Here is a 17,874-nt window from a genome sequence, read left to right on the forward strand (position 1 = left end):
ATTACTTATTATAAGTAAAGATTGATATAATTTAAATTTTGAACTAAATATTATATAATCTTATATATTTCAAATAATGTATAGAAATTTCATAAAGATATTTTATAAAAAAAATATTTCATATTTATTGTGAATAATATTTTATTTAATACTTTGATAAGATAACTTTATAATAATATAAAGTTAATATTAATAGAAAAAGAAAAATTATTTCATTATATTTAATTCATTTTCAGTGTCTTTTATAATTGATAATGGATCTATTATTTGAACTTCCTTTATATCTTGATCTATCAAATTATTATCAATATCTTGTAAATTTTCTGTTGATATAGTATTATGTATTGAAATTACACTATTTATATTAAATATATTGTCATTTTTTTTTAAAGATTCTTCTTGTTTATCAGATAAGTTTTGCTGAAAAATTTATTATTTATTAAAATAATGTTAATTAAAAAATTTTAATGAATTTTACTATTAATTTACTTTTTTATTTGTTTTTAATAACATTTCTGTTATTTCTATATCTTTGCACGTATTTATGATATATGGATTAATATAGAAATCTTCCATTGTATTATTTATTTTTTCAATATAACAAGTTGAATTAATGAATTTCCATTCATCCTTTAGATAAGAAATAAAATTTTAAAAAATTAATAATATTTAGTAATTTAATTTTATAAAATTCAATTTATTAATGTAACTTACTTCGTTATCGAGATTTAAAAGACTTATTTTATCTTCATTTTCACATAATTGCTGTTCAGAATTACTTGTCTCGAATGAATTGTTAGTGTTATGAAAATCTATTTTTGTAATTTTTTAGAATTCAATTTTTGTTAGATTTTTAATTATATAAATAAATATAATAGATATACATATATGATATATACTATCTAAAATGTTCGGCAATAATGTTTTTGTTTATTTGAAAATATATTAAAAATTATTATTATTGAATTCTTTTGTACATTATTTTTATTATCATACCTGTATTTAGTGTAGTGTATTTTGGACATAAATAAAAAAATTGTCGTGTATTTTCTGCTAGTTTGCCAGTTTCACATGGATTTGATGCTAAAATTTTTTCTAACCGTTTTCGATTCTCACATTGATAAGTTAAAGTTTCTTCAATTGCTTCCTATTTTCATGATTAAAATGATTTTATTTATAAAAATAAAAATAATTGTTTTTTCATCTTATACAAAAATTTTACTTTTATTTTATCATTCATTATATGTATAAGATTATCAAGATTTTCCACTTCTAAAATTTCTTTTTGTATATTCTCATCTTCTGTATCATTTAAAATATTAATGTCCTGTTTCCATTCATTTTCAAGCAACTCTTCATTATATAACTCCTCATATTGAAATTCTAATTAATTAATTAATAAATAATTTGATTTATTGAATCTAAGAAAATACTTATATTGCATATTACCAGATAAGAATAATAAAAATATTAAGATATCCAGCAAAAGAAATTTTATATTGAATATTTAAAGAATTATTTCAAATTAAATAGTTTATATAATTATATAAATATATAAGTATAGTATGATAAATAAAATGATCATTTTCGAATATATTTTTTTTTAGAAAAATGCAATAATGATAATATAATTTAATTGTAAAAATTATCTTAATATATCAGCATTTGTTTATTTTTTTATTTGATATCGTCATTCGTCGAATTATTTAAAATAAAAGTACCTTTTTTTGTTTTCCATGAAATTTTCATTTTTTCTATTTGATCTTCCACAATTGAAAAATCATAAAAATCCTTTGTAATTGAATTCAGAGATGATTCTGATGTAGAGTGATTGGTTTGTAGAGATTCTATTGACGATGATTGAGTCAAATTTATAAATGATATTTTATCACATTTTTCAACAGTTTTCAATGCAAACTGATTTTCATTAATATTATTTTCAGGAGTATATATAGAATTTTCTGATTTTGCTTTACTTTCAGTTGAAATAAATGAATGATTTTGTTGTTCAATATTAGATTTAAGCAAAGATAATGATTGATTATCGTCGAATTTACTACGCGATTGTGATTGCGTTTTAAATTTTTCTTCATCGCTGCTATCTTCCGAGTACAATTCTTTTTCTGATATCCATATTTCTTCTTCTTCTTCCTTTGAAGATATTGAAATTTGATTTATTTCGATTTATTCAATGATCGCTTATTTCCCAAATTAATTATTAAATAGAAATTTCATAGAATTTGTTAGTTCACCTCCTTTTTGATTTTAATAACAAGTTGAGATTTTATCGCAGTTTTCATAGACTGTTCTTGCAATTTTTGATTGCTTGTTGTTTTGTATGTATTGGCCATCTTATTATTAAATATATCAGGATGCTATATAAATAAACATATAATTTCTTAACTTGGCATATTAGGAAATGACGAATATGTTTAATATTATAAAAATCATTGATGAATAAAAAGTCAATTTAAAGATCGTGGTATAATAATTATAACTTTTTTCAAGATTAGCGTTTTTTTCTATCTTTTTGAAAAAATGAAAAATTAGTAGAAAATTGAATGTGATTATGTTCTTTAAATTTTTTCAAATTTAATTGTATGTTTAACTTAATTCAATGTATGCATGTAATGTGTTCTTGAACTAGGAAAATCTGGAACAAGACTGAAACGGATTAAAATAACATATCACAATAAGTGCAAACAATTTAAATTTATGATCACTTGAAGTTACTATAATTTGAAATTTAACGAAAGTGTTTTGTTTTGATAATTTATCAATATTATCATATTTTAAGAATGTATGATAATTTTATATTTAAATTTCAATTTTGTTAATTTTTATTTATTTACTTATTTTTCTAATATTCGATTAAAAATAAAACTATTTTCGTTTATCAAATTTTATCAATTATGAATGTAAAAATCATTTAAAAAATAAAATTATCAAATTTAATGTAAATTTACATAAATTATTTTGCAAACATATTTTTGTTAGAATATATTTGATAAATTCATATTTTAATATCATGAATTAACAAAATTTTAAAATATTATCTTGATTCGCATATTATCGCATATATATTTGAAATCAAATATAATGAGAAATGGGATTCACGTGATAATTTTTTATATAATAACTCTTAATGACAAGTCTTATCAACATTATATGGATTTAATTATATTCTTTAGATTTAAAATGTTCACGACATTATTAAATTCTATTTATTATACATTTAATTGTTTTAAATATTATTACTATTTATTATCAATTCATGAATATAAAATATTTTGATATTCATTTTTTCAAGTTTATTATTTTATATTATAAATAATTACTTATTTTATATTATTATAATGCTCTATAAGATACCATATACTGACTTTAAAATCGTGACACCTAATAATCAGATGTGGGATACATTTAATTGGAAAATTTTTTAATATTTTTCATAGTCATAAATTAATCAAAAAAGGAAGAAGAGGAAGATGTGATACATATATTTGTTATGAAAATTTTTGTAAAATAATTTTAAAAGATTAAAAATAATAAAAATAAATCATTTTATCATTTTAAAATTAATGATAATAATTTTTATTGTATATAACACGAATATTGTTATGAAATAAAACATGATCTTTTATGATTATAAAGTTGTAGGTTTAATGCAAGTAGGATCCATATATGTAATTTCTTCTGGAAAATGATCCATAATAATAAACCTTTTTTCATTGGGTTCACTTAAATTATCCAAAAATCCAAACCAGTAAATTACAAGTCCTGGTCCAAATCTATTCCAGTAACTCAGAAATTGTTCTTTAATATACTTCTGATGTATTTCTGTATTTCCAAATCTTGCTTTAGATTCTATCCAGTTAATTACAAAACCATTTATTGCAATTGGTACCTCAAGTTTAAAATCTGGAGTTTTGTCATATCCTCTTGATCTCAAGTGTTCTTCATTACGAAATGCGAGATTTCGTTCTGTCAAGTAGTTTTGTAACTTTAATTCATATTCTTGACCTACAGAACTATAGATTTAATATATAAAAACAGTGTATAAAACAAATTATTTTATACAAATATATAAAATGAATATAATTATTTTAATATATAACATACGTTCCAACAGCATCTGATATAGGTCCATACAAATTATCATATAATATGCACTGCAAAACATTATCTAACTATTATACAACATTATCTTATTTCTTAAAATATTAATAAATTTTAAATTACCAAATAGACTTCATATGCAAGATCTTTGTCTTGTATAAGAGTAGTATCCTTAAATAATTTGCTAACTTCGTTCCTAGAGACTAAAAATATTTTTTTTTTTATGATTGTTCAAAAAGAATTATAAGAATTTTATTATATAATATTATATAGTATTTAAATTACCATTAAATTCATCTTTTCCACAATGTTTTTCAAGAACATTTCTAGCTAACAATGCAGGAGGTGCACCAATATCTTTCGCCATTTTCAATAAAATTCCAACAGGTTCTCCACTTTGTACAGCTTCCATATAACTATTATTTAAATTATTTAATTATATAGCTATATTTTATATTAATATACTGATATGTTTGATACTTACGTATCATAATAATTTTTATTATTACCAAATAATTTGCTATGATTGACTTTCATTTTATGTTGTACTTCTAAAGATAATATACTATACAATGTATATACTGGAATGCTAAATAAAATAAAAATAAATATTTTATGATAGCAAATCTAAATTGAATTATTTTTAATAAAACAATCTTACTCATTATATTTTTCTTTTAAAATATCTCTACAATCTTTTGATAAGCCTCGAAATTTTCGAATTGTTGTTACTATATCATTATATAATTCAAGTTTCATTTTCGATTTTTATTTTTTAAATTCAAAATAAATTTCTTTAAATTATTTTAACTTTTATTCATTATTATTATGTAATATTTATATTTACATCGATACTATTCAACATAAATTGATTATTGATATTGTGTGTATATATATCTTTCAAATCATTCATTTGAAGTTTGTCTTTCATTCAATTTTTGAGGGAAATTTAAATATATTATTTAAGTCAATATTAATTTACTTTTTTAATTATTTATTTTTTTTTCTTTTTGCTTGAAATAAATTATAAAAATACATGTAATTAATATCTATATTTATTTTTAAAAACATAAATTATGATTTAACATTCCTATAATTTATCTCAGAATAATAAGTAAATTGGAAACGAATACATTAAAAAACTTCAGTAGCTATTTTCACTTTATGTAAGAAAGATTGTAGGTTAGTAAGTTTAAAGAATTGTAAAGTTTAATAGTTATTTTATTTCTGATCTTTAATTCTGAAATTTATATAGAATATCGAATTATTGAGTTATTTTCTTAAAAAAAAAATAAAATTTATCATAGAAAAATTTAAAAAGAAAAAGCAAAACACACTGAAAAAATCTAAATATTTTCATTATTATAGTTTATTCAAAATTAAATGTGAAATCATATATAAAGTATATATCAATTTATTTACATTCAATTTTTAATTATTAATTTTTTATTTTAATTTTATGAAAATTATGAATAAAAATAAAAAATCAATGAGAAAATGTAATGTACAACAAAGAAATAGTACAACAAACAATATACAAGAAAGTAATTAATATAATTTCTCTAAATATAATAATTGATTAATAATTTTTAATAATATAAATTTTGTGTTATAGTTTCACTTAAAAAAAATATGAAAGATGATTTGGGAAATGATTCTCCTCAACATTCCTATGAGTCACATGTTTCTGGTCATAGTACACCAATTCGAAAAAAGGAATATGTTATTGATGTAGAAGATTCTCCTGAATTAAATTATCGTTGTAGTCCAATTTCAATGCCTTGTACTCAAGATGGAGGTAATGAAATTGCTTGGGATTGGCAAACTCCTGTTAATAAAAATTCTTATGATAAATCTAAATCATCAAATAAACTTATTGAAACTCCAAAAAGAACCAAACAGTTGCAAAAGAAGCGAAATTCTAATTCTCCATTATTGCAAAAGCCATTTAAAAGGAAACAAGTGAAAATGGAAAATATAGAAAATATTGGAAAATTGACAGCTGAATTAAAAGCCTTAAGTGAAAAGATGCAAAAAATACAAAAAAATTATGATAATGATATTATTGAGAAAGAGAATGATACAAAATGTGAAGTTAGTAGTAAGTTGATGATAGAATTGGATAGTGATAATAGTGATGAAATAATGGTTATTAATAATAATAAATCAAAAATGAATTCTATTGTTATTAATAGTAATAATAAGAACTTTACTAATTATGAAGATTTATTTGATGATTCAATTGATGATTCAATGGTAAAATGTAGTCAAGAAATTGAAGAAAAATTGAATTTGTGTAAAAATAAAAGAAATGATATAATGGAATTATCTATAGTAAATGAGATAAAAGAATTATCTTCCACGTCTGAAAAGTCTTATTATCTAACTACATCTAGTACTTCTACCGAATATTCTAAAAGTTCTTCAACTAATACAAGTGGTCATTTAAAAACATATTCGAATAAATCGAATAGAACAAATTCTAGCTCAAATATTTCAATGTCAAATTTAAAATTTAACAACAACAATAATATAAATATATCACATGAAAATCAAACATTAAAAAAAAAACATATGTCAGATTTTCCAGATGATTCTTTTGATGATTGTTTGGCAACCTGTATAGAAGATGATAAATTAGAATCTAAATTGTCAGAATATGATTTTAGTCCATCAAATTCAAGCCATAATACAAGTCTTTCCAAAAGAATACCCAAACTTGTTATTTCTAATGCAATAACTAATAAAAAAATACCAAATAATTTTCTTTCAACACCAGGTGTAAAAGAAAATATCAATAATAAAAGTAAGCTTATTACAGATGATTTAGTAGAAGAAGTTGAAACTATAACAGATATAGAAACATTACGAAATTCTTTTCCTAGTAAAAATTCCTTAGAAAACAGGAAATTTTTTAGAACAAAGAGTTTATCAGATCAATGTTTTTATCAATGTAAATATACTAATGCAAATAACAAAACAACAAATGTATTAAAATCAAATGCAGTTACTCAATCAGTAAGTACTAAATTTTCCATTGTAAAAAATCAGAATTCGTATAAAAATAATAATTTTTTACAAATTAATGGCATGGAAAATACACATAGATTTAACAAATTAGACAAGAAAGAAACTGATAATCATATTGTTAAATACAATTCTACTAATAATTTACTTAGCATGAAAGAAATAAAAGAATCTCAATCTGTACGATGTACACCAGAAGAAATAGAAAGAAAACGATTGGAAGCAAAGATGAAACTTGAAGCAAAACGTAAATTACAACAAAAAAATATAAAATCAAGTGATAATTTGTTAGAAAGAAGATCTCCAGGGAAAAAATATGTAAAAAGGTGATAGACTGGTATTATTTAAATATATAAATCAATGAAATCATCTTTTACAATTACATTATGTTGTTTTATTTAGAATTATCGTGCCTATTCTTTATATTTCTGTGATTCTAATTGTATAAAAATATATAATTATTTGATAAAAAAATCACTTTTTTTTTTGATATAATTTAAAAATCTAATTTTACCTAAATTTTGTATTTATTGTATTAATAATTTAAAAAAATATTCTTAAAACAATTAGTATTATCTTTCAATCATATAATTGATGAATTATAATTAATATATTAAAGTATTATATTTATTTTTATATTTATTTGTTTATAATACGTATTATAATATGTATTAATTTTTATACTTAGAAAGTAAATTTCAAAATAAATATTGGATAAACTTGTTTAATTTATTTCTTGTATAAATATATATTAAATCCATATTACAATATTATTTGATTTAATCAATTATATACTAAAAATGAATATATTTCTCAATCTACATTTTAAAAAATATGTAATATTTAAAAAATTGTATATTTAAGTTACATTCTATATTTCAGAAATTTTTTATATGAAAATTATTATTACTTATTTATTATTAATTATTATTATATATATTTAAATAAATTATTATTTTCAAGAAATAAAAATATCGAAAAGATCTTATCACATGAATTAAATAAGTATTACTATTTGAAATAGAATAAAAATACTTGGAAAACAATAATATTAAGACAATTATTAGAAAAACTATTAAAAAAGCACTAAAGTAAATAATTCGTAATAATAAACAATAGTAAATGAAAGTCTTTCGTTAAATAAATTTATATAATAATATTTATAAATAGAAATATTCTATAAAATATTTAAAAAAATCTTTCATGTTCCAAATCCGCGCATGTTTAGTAAACGAGCGCCATTACTCGACATTCAATCGATACATCACGTGACGTCAGTTTCGAGCTCATAGTGATATTTTTATTTCATGAACATGAAAGAAATATATGAACGATAATAAGTTTCTTTTTTTAAAAATACGCATAAATTTGTATGCATTGAAAATTTGAAGATATTTGAATATGATATTTGGATTTATTCTTAATGATCATGTCATTGCAGTATGTCATTGACCATCCCTACCATAGATGCCTAACGAATCGAGACAGATATCTACCTCGCAAATCTTTTTTCTGATTGGTTGAACGACTCGATCAAGAAACGACAGTAAGCCAGTCGACCAGCGACAAGCATGGGAAGAGCACGTGTCATTTATATTGTTGCGCACAACTCGGCAAGCTTATACGTCGACTCGCACGATTATACCACCACCCCTACCGACTTTTTCACCACCAGTGAAATGAACGTAGTCGGTAACGCCACTAACGTTGTAACAACCACCGAGAAAAAGACATCAGTTTCTTCTTCTGTAGAGGTGGTTGATAGTTCGAAAATTGTAGTACCATTGCGTACACCGAATATAGTGCCCGCGAATGCTAAGTACATCAGCGTACGCCGTCGGCCTGTTACGATGCTACTCGCGGTGATCGCGCTCCTTTGTGCCGGTAGCAGTGCCGAGGTATTCACTAACACATTCCTCGTGAAGATGAGGCAGCCCGCGGAAAGACATATCGCCGATCGCGTGGCTGCTAGGAATGGATTCGTTAATCTTGGACCGGTAAATTTATTTTTTATTAATAGAAATTAATTTTTTCTTTTTGATGAAATAGATTATTATAATATAATGTTATGAAATGAAAGAACTTTATTGACTTTTAAAATAATCTACATCATATTGAACATAAAATATATGAACTATTTCTTTTTAAAGTATTTATTAATTATATGCGAATATTATTTGATGCGATTAAAATAGAAAGAATGATAGAAAATAAAATTATATCCATAAGATTTTAGACTGTATTATAATATTAATATATATAATTCTTGATACAAACATGTATCATTAAATTTAGCAGTATATCATACGACGTGCTAAAGAAATCGCTTATCTGAGATGAAATAGAGTGTGACTTAGGGTGCGGATGGGGTGAATACGCTAGGATCAGAATGAAATCTTTCTTGAACGATCGATACGAACTTTGCTGAGAAAAGATACTTTGAATAAAACGCAACTGTTTATATATTATTTTTCGGACTTGGGTAAAAAATTCAAGATATAATACTAAAGATATAAAAATTCAAGATATAATAATAAATATAAAATTCTTTGAACTAAGATATCTATTTAAATAAATACATATAATTTATATCTTTTACAATTTTAAATATAACGAAAATATAATTTCGATTGTTTTTTTTTTATATATCTTTTTAAACAATATTCTTCGTTTAAATCTCCAACATATTAAATATTAAAGAATATAGATTATAAATATATTTTGTTTAATAAATATATATATATATATATATCCATATATAAAATTTCCAATATATCACGCGTATTGATAAATTCGAATACGTATTGTTTGCGCAATCGTTGGAAAATTTGTATTGGTCATATATTTTTTTGATTCACTTCACTATTGATTTATATCAACGACAAATTTGTTATAGTTTCGCCTCATGATCGACCGATATTCATCGCAGGTATGCAGAATTTACCGGAGGCATTGATTTTCTCACGAATACCCGCATTATCGCGAAAAAAACGCGTTCGAAACAATTGATCGACGTCATAAATGTGTAGGATACGTATTAATAATAAGATAAACTTCACTACGAGGATAGAAATTTATCTAGAATCGCGCCATTCATTTCTTTTCTTATGATATCTCAGAAATGTTATTGAAATAATTTATATATTTATTATATAAGAAACACATATTGCCATAGATTAGTTTATTTTTATTATATTTACTGAAATATCGGTTATTTCACTTCACGCGTCTCGATTTCTAATTTGCTTTAATCGAAATGAAAATATCAATCACTGATCAGACAGTGCAACAGTGAAAGCGACGCGGCATGGTCAGACGCCTACGTGTCAAATATTGCGTAGGCTTTGTCTAATATACTCAGCTTTTTCTCTATTTTCCTATCGATATATTGTGAAAAATGTCTTTTTACAAGGAAGATTTTCGATCAAAAGACATTTTCAAAGTTAATTTATAGGGATAATAACGAATAAATGTTTACAAATTTCAATTGCGCTTGCGAATAACAATATTCCCTTATTGCACGAATTTTATTATTTTATTATACGTTTTTGCGCTCGAGATATTAGAATACTTTTTCTGTGAAACCAATTTTACGATTGTTTATTTCGTTTCGTTCAAACATATATACCTTATAACATATATACCTTAACATATATACCCCCTGTTGATTCGGATTGTGTAATCTCGTTCAATGAATTTCTGAGAAATTTTCTCGAGTTGAGAATAATTTAAATAAAAAAAAAAAAAAATATTAAAACAAACGAACCGATTAAAACGTATCTGCAAGGCTAGTTTGTACGACTGTGGCACAGACTTTGCCTGACAAAGGTTTGCCTCAACTACGATTACCGGAATGAAGTTGAGGAACAATAAAGATATCTTTGTAAGGGCTGAGACGAGGAAAACGTTGAACGTTTGTTTCTGGCATTTACGACGATGCAAACTGTTTCTTGCAGTTTCATTAAAATGAAAGCTACCGTGAACAGCTGGTAATTGGTGAAGAAACATTTGAAATTTTCGAGAGCACAATTCCAATTGGAACTATCCGTTTTGTCGAACGAATTGCGTTAATCGTTGCTCGATATGACGTTTACAGTTTATTTCCCTTTATTAGGTTCACTAGCCGAAACTTATCTCCTTTTTGTCTTATAAAATTCTATTTCTTGGCTCCATTATATATTTTATCGATAATTATGTGCTCCAATTTGCATTTTGCAATATTTTTATATTACTCTCGCCGTCCGCGAGAATAATAATTTCTCTTTCATTTTCGTTCAGCAAACTGAAATTGACGAAACGAGAAATTGCCTTTTGCGTATTTTACGTCTCCTCAATAATCGAGAAGCTTAAACTTTACGTCGCGATTATTTTTAGCTCGAAACTTTTCTTCTTTCGTCCAGAGACTTTATTTAAAGGAGATTTACTTAGAAATTTCTTTAGCTTGAAATATCCATTATTCAAATTGAGAGAAATATATTCTCTCAATTTTATGGATATTGTTTAACTTGTGCTCGTACGAAATAGACGTGTAATGGCGGTTTAAACGAAAGGTCAATGGATATGTGCACGGTAAATATATCTCATGACAAGAAACTGGAATATCATTATCATATCTCGATATACGACAGATTTGCAATTGTAAGTTTGTTGGGTATACTTTGTTAATGGGACCCGCATCATTCGTTTGTTTAATTTCTGCACCATTTAGATTACGACCGTGTGTCGTCGAGTAAATTTTATACGTTTTGCCTCATGCGTACAATCCATTATCAGATTTACGTATATGATCTTCCTCTACCCACGCAATATAGAAATTCTATTCTAACAACAACAATAACGATCAGACATTCCATGTAAGTTCATTAAAGATATTATTATTTTATCGTAGATAAACCAGAGAGAACTTTTATTATTAATGGATGGATCTCTGTTTCTCTTACTGTCAGTTAACAAAATATCTAGCATCTCTTTATTTTCCAAGATACATGGAAAATAAACACTCGAGGTTGCACGTTATTTCTCATCTTTTAAATAAAGCTAGAAAGCTTGTACGAGTTTTAAGTTATAAAGATCTAGACATAGTTTTATTCAAACCTAATTAAACGAACATTTTCAACGCTTCGATTGAAGATGGTGGAAAAGCTCAGTTTCGGAAGACGATCGAAAATATTGAAAAGAAAGAAAGAAAGAAAGAAAAAAGAACGAACACGAAGAAAACGAACGATCGAAAGATAATTTGTCATCCGATAAAACAATGATCGATGAGAGTGATTTTTGATTGTTTTTAAAATCAGCGGAATGGAAAGTTTATTCTGGAGCTCGTGGGGGTTGTAAAGTCAATTGGCCGGAAGAGAAACGAAGAGATTGGGAAACGATGCGTCGTTTAGAGAGTCATGCAAGAGGTGTTATTTATCGGTTTTCAGGGAATCGATCTCTTCTTGAACGCCATATTTACACCGATTTGTGACGTTGTTTTATCTGATCGTTGGGTTTCTCACCCGTCTCACACGATTAATCGCCCCGTGACGTACTCGTTGGATTATCACGATGATCGATCGCCACCACCGACGACCGATTAGAACTGTCATCGTCGATAACGGCGGATTTCCATTACGACGAGGGAAATAAAAGGGCATCAACGTCTTTCGGATCGCGTATATATATATTTGTGGCTAAATGTCGCGTGGACGTCTTTTTCAAAACGAATGGAAGGAGAAGTGGGGAAAAAAAAAAAAAAAAAAAAAGAAAAAAAATCGAGAAGATCCATCCGCGGAAAGAATAATAAAATTTGTCCGCGAATAATAATAAAAAGATTTGCCACGAGAAGCCGCGTGGAATAATCATGTTAAATAGGTCGATCGATTGGAATGTTGCGGTAATGCCGGTAACCTTTCGATTCGCCATTGTATAAGTTGAGCAAGGGGTGAAAACCCTTGCTCTTTTTCTTTGTTTTTCTTCCTCGTTCTTCCCCGTATGAGGAACGGGGAATGGAGAAAAGTAGAGAAAAAAAGAAAAAAGTTTTATGTTTTAATGCGTTTACGCGGGTCATAAACTCTGCGAATTTTCTTTACGTAAGCGTAAGTTCTCAAGCCGAGGGAAATTTTATTGGGCGGAATTAATTAATGTCGATTTATTAATAGGACACGGTTAACACGAATTGTTTTTTAAAATGTTTGTTTTTAAAAAAAGATTTAATTGAATTTATCTCTGTTTCTTTATTAATCGGTCATGTTTTAAATATTAATTAGAGAGATCGTTTTTATTGGTCAATTTTATTGCTACAAAAGTAATACGAAAGTTCTCGTCTTTAATTAAAATAATAAAATAAATTTTAATTAAAATAATAAAATAATAAAATAATACAAAAAATTCGAGTTTTAAATTGACTTGGATGTAAGGCTGTAACTGTAAAAGTAAAAGTTCAAACTGTAAAAGTTAACGATGATTACCCGCATGCAGGTTATAGCAAGCCAATCTATTTTTAATCTTCTAAATTGCGTATTTAGTTTATTTTTAGTCATTGTAAAAATCTTTAGTCTCTTTCTTCCCTCCCCCTTTAATCTTTCTAGTAAAATTTTCTACGTAATAATATACATCCCGTGTACGACTACGTCTTTCAGTTGAGTAATAGCCGTTTTTAAAAGTTAATTAAATTACTTTTCTATTCTTGATTATTTTCGTGGATGATATAAAGGGATAAACTTGCGTGGAAAGTAATGAGCACCCTATCATTCGATCATACGTCGGGATACACCGGTGTTGAAAGACTAAACTTTAACGAGCAGACGAAAAATCGTGCACAAGTTAATTTACCGAAGTAACGAGTTGAAACGCGTCAAGTTTTCAGAATGAAAACTGATTTTAAGTAATTTTCGATTAATTTTAATCGAAGGATAATTGATTACTTTACGGATTTACTCTTTATGGATTGAAAAATTACTATGAACGTGTATATATATCTGCTGCAAACGTTTCAACATGTATTTCTCCATATATTCAAAGGAGCATGTAAAGATTGTATCCGTAAGGTCAATTGAAGATGAATAATATCGAAAATGCAACTACGCTACTGTTATATTAATAATCTGGACTTGGCACGTGTTTTGTACGCATCATAATGCCACACAGGCCTTTATCACGCTTACTTGACCATGCATTCACTTGACATGCAGATTTCATCCTCTCTTCCATTCTCTACGACTTGTCACACTATACGCGCAAGTAAATGAATTGTGCAGAAAATGGAAGATCGATTGTGCAACAATAAACATCTCGATGCACAAACTTCATATATTCTTATTTACCTTTATTTTTGAAATTACACGATATGTAATCCAACTATATTTGGATTACATATTTTTATCGAACAAACATTTTTAATTATCCTATATCGTTAAATTCAACGTGGACACACAATATGGAAATGTTGAATATACTTCATGAATTTTTCCTTTGCAATTTATTTATTTTTTCCCCCCAAGGCTTTAAAGATACGCAGATGATTTATGTATTATATAATAAGCCAGAGAAATTGATTTTTCACTTCTATCCATCTAACTGGATTAAGTCGGGCAAAGTTTGCACGGATTTTTAATTTTTCCTATCTAACCGTTCCAACCGCTACGTTTCAATTGATGTATAAAAAGTTTTCTGATAAATCTTATGATGGAAGATTAAACGTAATGGCCGCAACTTTCACATTTTCTTCTTCTGCTTTTGATCTTCGTGCAAACACACCCGACGCTTCCGATAGCACGTGACCACGATAATATCGCATACGCATGCATCGAAATAGACCTATCTATAGGGGAAAGAACGATAAACCTGCAAATTCCTGTTTATCCGTTGGACAACGCATGTACGTACGTTGTAATGCCGCGTATCGATGCTATGTAATTGGTGAACGGTTACTAATTGGATTTACGCGACACGTGTAGATCGAAACTGCATCACGAGGTGAATAAACGAAGGGCGCTCTATCTTCTCTATGTTTCTCTAAAACTTTATATTTTATCTCTTCGTTTAGTGAAATAGTGGAGGGATTTTTCGGAGGGATGAAATTCGTACGATAAAATATTTTTTTTTTTTTCAATTCTACATTTCATTTTCACATTTTCATTTTTAGTAAAATATCTCGATGAATTATTAAGGATAATTATTAAGGATAAAATTGGCAGTAAATGATACGAGATTTAATTCGTTTCGACTTATTAACTAATATTTAAATGTTAATATTATAACGATCTGTAAATATTTCTTGTAACTGTATTTAAGAGCTTATCGCTTTGATATTTGCACGATCGTTCTTCACGCAAATTAATGGAAATGGTTAATCAATCGGATACGTTGTATATAAATTTGAAGATAAATTTCATCGAGGATTATTAGTCGTACGGCTCGTTCCGTTTCATCGGAAACGAGGCACGATTAAATAACGTAGGCTCTGATGAAAATCTCCTATACAATATTTGTTTCATCATTAGAAACGAAACCGTATCGTGTTATCATATGATCTCGTGATAAAAACTTCATTTTGAAGTTCAAAGATATTGCGTTACTCGTTGACGCGTCAAACAAACGTGTCCATCCCCAAACGTATCGATCTTTGAGGGGAAGCGAGGAACCAAAGTGGAATTAATCCTGTCGGGGAAGTTTTTGTGAAAAATTCTCAAAGGAATGATTCAAGTTTGTTGTTGTATAAATTTAAAAAAAAGAGAGAAATAAATCTTTTCTTGGAGAGAATTTTATCGAAACGTAAAATTTTAAAACGTTTTAAAGCTTTTCATCGTAAGTATCATAAAATTTTCTATCAACAATAGCCAAGTTTTATGGGATTCAAGAGGAAAGGAAGAGTGGTAATCAGAGTGGCGAAATGAGAAAATTCTTTCTCAGATGCGATTATTTCTCCTCGCTATTGGAATTCGTGGTAAACAATTCATCAGAAAACGGGACAGATTTGTCCCGATTTGTCCTAGATGATACTCCACACGAGTTTCGTTTTTTTTTTATTATTTATCGTTCATCTTCTCGCAATTTCCACGACGCGATATTAAATATCGATCGCCTTTGATCTCCTCGAGAAGAAATTTAATAATTTCGCTTCTGCGAGTGACTTTGTAACGAGATACACAGAAAAGTTGGAACATGTTGACCAATCCTGTTTCCTCGTATCATCTGCATATCATCAGCATCTGAAGACAACGTCGACGACGGACTGCTCAAAGTTTTACAGGAATCAATTACCAAAGACGATTGATTCACATCATTGAATTGACATCGTCTATTCTTCTCATCGTCTATTCACAATCGTATAATCGTGGACTTATAGAAATTTAATGAAACAAACACCAAGAATGAACGATCAGAAAATTATCGAATTGTATCAATCGTTTAAATATAACTTCCTATACGTATCTATGCTTCGTTATTATATATTATATAGAGGAAAAATGATAAGGTTTCAATTTTCTTAAAAGTACAAATACAATACAAGTAAGTATTTAAGTTATTTGTAAATAGAGAATTTCACGATATATTTGAAATTCTCTTTTAACGTCAGAAGAACAAATTTCATTAGCGTTGAAACGAGAAAGAAAGTCTGGTCTATGGCGTAACCGAGAGGGGAGAGCATGGATGCCTCGACCTTGTGCGATCGTTTTCCAGAAAATTGCATCAATCCTCGGGTTACGGCTATAAGTCCGTAGATAGATAAATAAGAGTGGAAGATAGCTGCGTGCATGCGATAGGACGCGGAACGAAATAAGGAACTCGAAGAGATTCCAATATCATCAATAATGAGATTTCTCGAGTCGCGGTCACGTGTGCGACTCAACATCGATAATCCTCCACGTGTTACCTTCTTTTTACTTTTTTTTTTTTTTTTTTTTTTTCCTCCTGTTAAAGTTTCGAAGCTCGACAAGATGTTCTCCTATATATCGAACTATCGAGAAACAATCGAGTTCGTACACGAGAAGTTTTATTCCTATAGAAGAGATTAACATTTCGAATTGTGCCCCATATTTTTCTCTCGCGTTCAAATCCATGTTCTTCCACTTGGTATCGTAATACAACGTTTCTACAATTATGGTATTTTTTTTTTTTTTATCGTGACAAAATTGACTGGTATTATGGATTTGAATGCAAGTAGGCGTGTCGCAGAGTTTAGTCTCAAGGATGGGATTGCCAGAATGCGATGAACGTGTGTGTTGTTTCTCGATTTCCGAGGAATGGAATGCCACTCCTCTCGTAAGCGTTCTCGAAACGCTCGTCGCCAAACGAGTCATTCATCAGGAATTTGCTCTGAGCAAGACGAGATTTTTTTTTTTTCTTTCGAAAAAGGAAAAAATGTTCGAAATGACAGAAAGTTAGTCCTTTGATACAGGATCGATTCGGTGGTGTCTTGCATCCGTGCACGTGCCACTTACTAGTGATCGACGAACGCTTTCTATTTTCTCAACTTATCCCAACTCCCCTGATCGGATAAATTAACAGGCGATGGGGATAAATAACTTATTAATCCGATGACATTCTGCGAGATGGAGATGGAGACTTTATCTATCCGTAATTGATTCGATTGGATCCTCGAAATGATCGGCTCGCCGGTCGATCGTTAACTCCGTATAATTCGATCAAACAACGTTATTTACCTATGTGCTCCAATATCCTAAGTGAATCGAACTCTTGAAAGGATTCTCCTGTTACCACACGTATCCGGTTGGATATCTCTGA

The 17,874-nt window shown here is 27.4% G+C and overlaps 4 protein-coding genes across 9 annotated transcripts in view; 2 read left to right on the forward strand and 2 right to left on the reverse strand.

The window, feature by feature from the left end:
- Window positions 1-271: 271 nt before the first annotated feature.
- Window positions 272-2,642, reverse strand: LOC122714854. 4 transcript variants are annotated; one of them, XR_006346725.1, is made up of 6 exons: window positions 2,253-2,642; window positions 1,722-2,151; window positions 1,223-1,383; window positions 997-1,147; window positions 715-902; window positions 590-630 (listed from the first exon to the last, which is right to left on the reverse strand). XR_006346725.1 is itself a non-coding variant. In XM_043936581.1 (5 exons), the coding sequence occupies exons 1-5, from the start codon at window positions 2,349-2,351 to the stop codon at window positions 407-409; spliced, it is 855 nt and encodes a 284-aa protein (XP_043792516.1). In that variant the 5' UTR covers window positions 2,352-2,642; the 3' UTR covers window positions 272-406. The 4 variants fall into 4 exon arrangements, 3 of the variants coding, with proteins under 3 accessions (XP_043792516.1, XP_043792514.1, XP_043792515.1); XM_043936581.1 differs by lacking the exons at window positions 590-630; window positions 715-902 and adding an exon at window positions 272-420; XM_043936579.1 differs by having other exon boundaries at window positions 597-902.
- An 885-nt stretch (window positions 2,643-3,527) lies between these two features.
- LOC122714856 (CDAN1-interacting nuclease 1) lies at window positions 3,528-4,878 on the reverse strand. Its single transcript, XM_043936582.1, has 6 exons — window positions 4,781-4,878; window positions 4,604-4,708; window positions 4,405-4,535; window positions 4,243-4,322; window positions 4,123-4,172; window positions 3,528-4,031 (listed from the first exon to the last, which is right to left on the reverse strand). The coding sequence occupies exons 1-6, from the start codon at window positions 4,876-4,878 to the stop codon at window positions 3,647-3,649; spliced, it is 849 nt and encodes a 282-aa protein (XP_043792517.1). The 3' UTR covers window positions 3,528-3,646.
- Window positions 4,879-5,587: 709 nt separating this feature from the next.
- Window positions 5,588-8,722, forward strand: LOC122714813 (homeobox protein 2-like). Of its 3 annotated transcripts, XR_006346717.1 has the most exons (4): window positions 5,606-5,663; window positions 5,735-7,137; window positions 7,299-7,472; window positions 8,588-8,722. XR_006346717.1 is itself a non-coding variant. In XM_043936497.1 (3 exons), exons 1-3 carry the CDS (start codon window positions 5,588-5,590, stop codon window positions 8,619-8,621), a joined length of 1,848 nt encoding a protein of 615 aa, XP_043792432.1. In that variant the 3' UTR covers window positions 8,622-8,722. The 3 variants fall into 3 exon arrangements, 2 of the variants coding, with proteins under 2 accessions (XP_043792432.1, XP_043792433.1); XM_043936497.1 differs by having other exon boundaries at window positions 5,588-5,663; window positions 5,735-7,472; XM_043936498.1 differs by lacking the exon at window positions 8,588-8,722 and having other exon boundaries at window positions 7,299-7,522.
- The window catches only part of LOC122714812 (neuroendocrine convertase 2), a 33,461-nt gene continuing 24,263 nt past the window's right edge, over window positions 8,677-17,874 (forward strand). The window contains exon 1 of the mRNA XM_043936496.1: window positions 8,677-9,143. Coding sequence (XP_043792431.1) covers window positions 8,718-9,143 — 426 coding nt within the window. The 5' untranslated portion in view covers window positions 8,677-8,717. The remainder of the gene's footprint in view (window positions 9,144-17,874) is intronic.

Source organism: Apis laboriosa, unplaced genomic scaffold (assembly GCF_014066325.1).
Source record: "Apis laboriosa isolate Shangri-la unplaced genomic scaffold, ASM1406632v1 scaffold34_cov151, whole genome shotgun sequence".
NCBI classification, from domain to species: Eukaryota; Metazoa; Arthropoda; class Insecta; order Hymenoptera; family Apidae; genus Apis; species Apis laboriosa.

Bases quoted from the DNA above. Each gene is read 5' to 3' on its own strand.
- LOC122714813 (XM_043936497.1), top strand. From the start codon at position 5,588: ATGAATAAAAATAAAAAATCAATGAGAAAATGTAATGTACAACAAAGA. The intron at 5,664-5,734 runs GTAATTAATATA...TTTGTGTTATAG, and splicing joins AACAAACAATATACAAGAAA to TTTCACTTAAAAAAAATATG. The intron at 7,473-8,587 runs GTGATAGACTGG...ATGTCATTGCAG, and splicing joins GGGAAAAAATATGTAAAAAG to TATGTCATTGACCATCCCTA.
- LOC122714856 (XM_043936582.1), bottom strand. From the start codon at position 4,878: ATGAAACTTGAATTATATAATGATATAGTAACAACAATTCGAAAATTT. The intron at 4,709-4,780 runs GTAAGATTGTTT...TATTTTATTTAG, and splicing joins TTAAAAGAAAAATATAATGA to CATTCCAGTATATACATTGT. The intron at 4,536-4,603 runs GTAAGTATCAAA...TTTAAATAATAG, and splicing joins AATAAAAATTATTATGATAC to TTATATGGAAGCTGTACAAA.
- LOC122714854 (XM_043936579.1), bottom strand. From the start codon at position 2,351: ATGGCCAATACATACAAAACAACAAGCAATCAAAAATTGCAAGAACAG. The intron at 1,148-1,222 runs GTAAAATTTTTG...TCATGAAAATAG, and splicing joins TAATGAATGATAAAATAAAA to GAAGCAATTGAAGAAACTTT. The intron at 903-996 runs GTATGATAATAA...CGAACATTTTAG, and splicing joins ATACACTACACTAAATACAG to ATAGTATATATCATATATGT.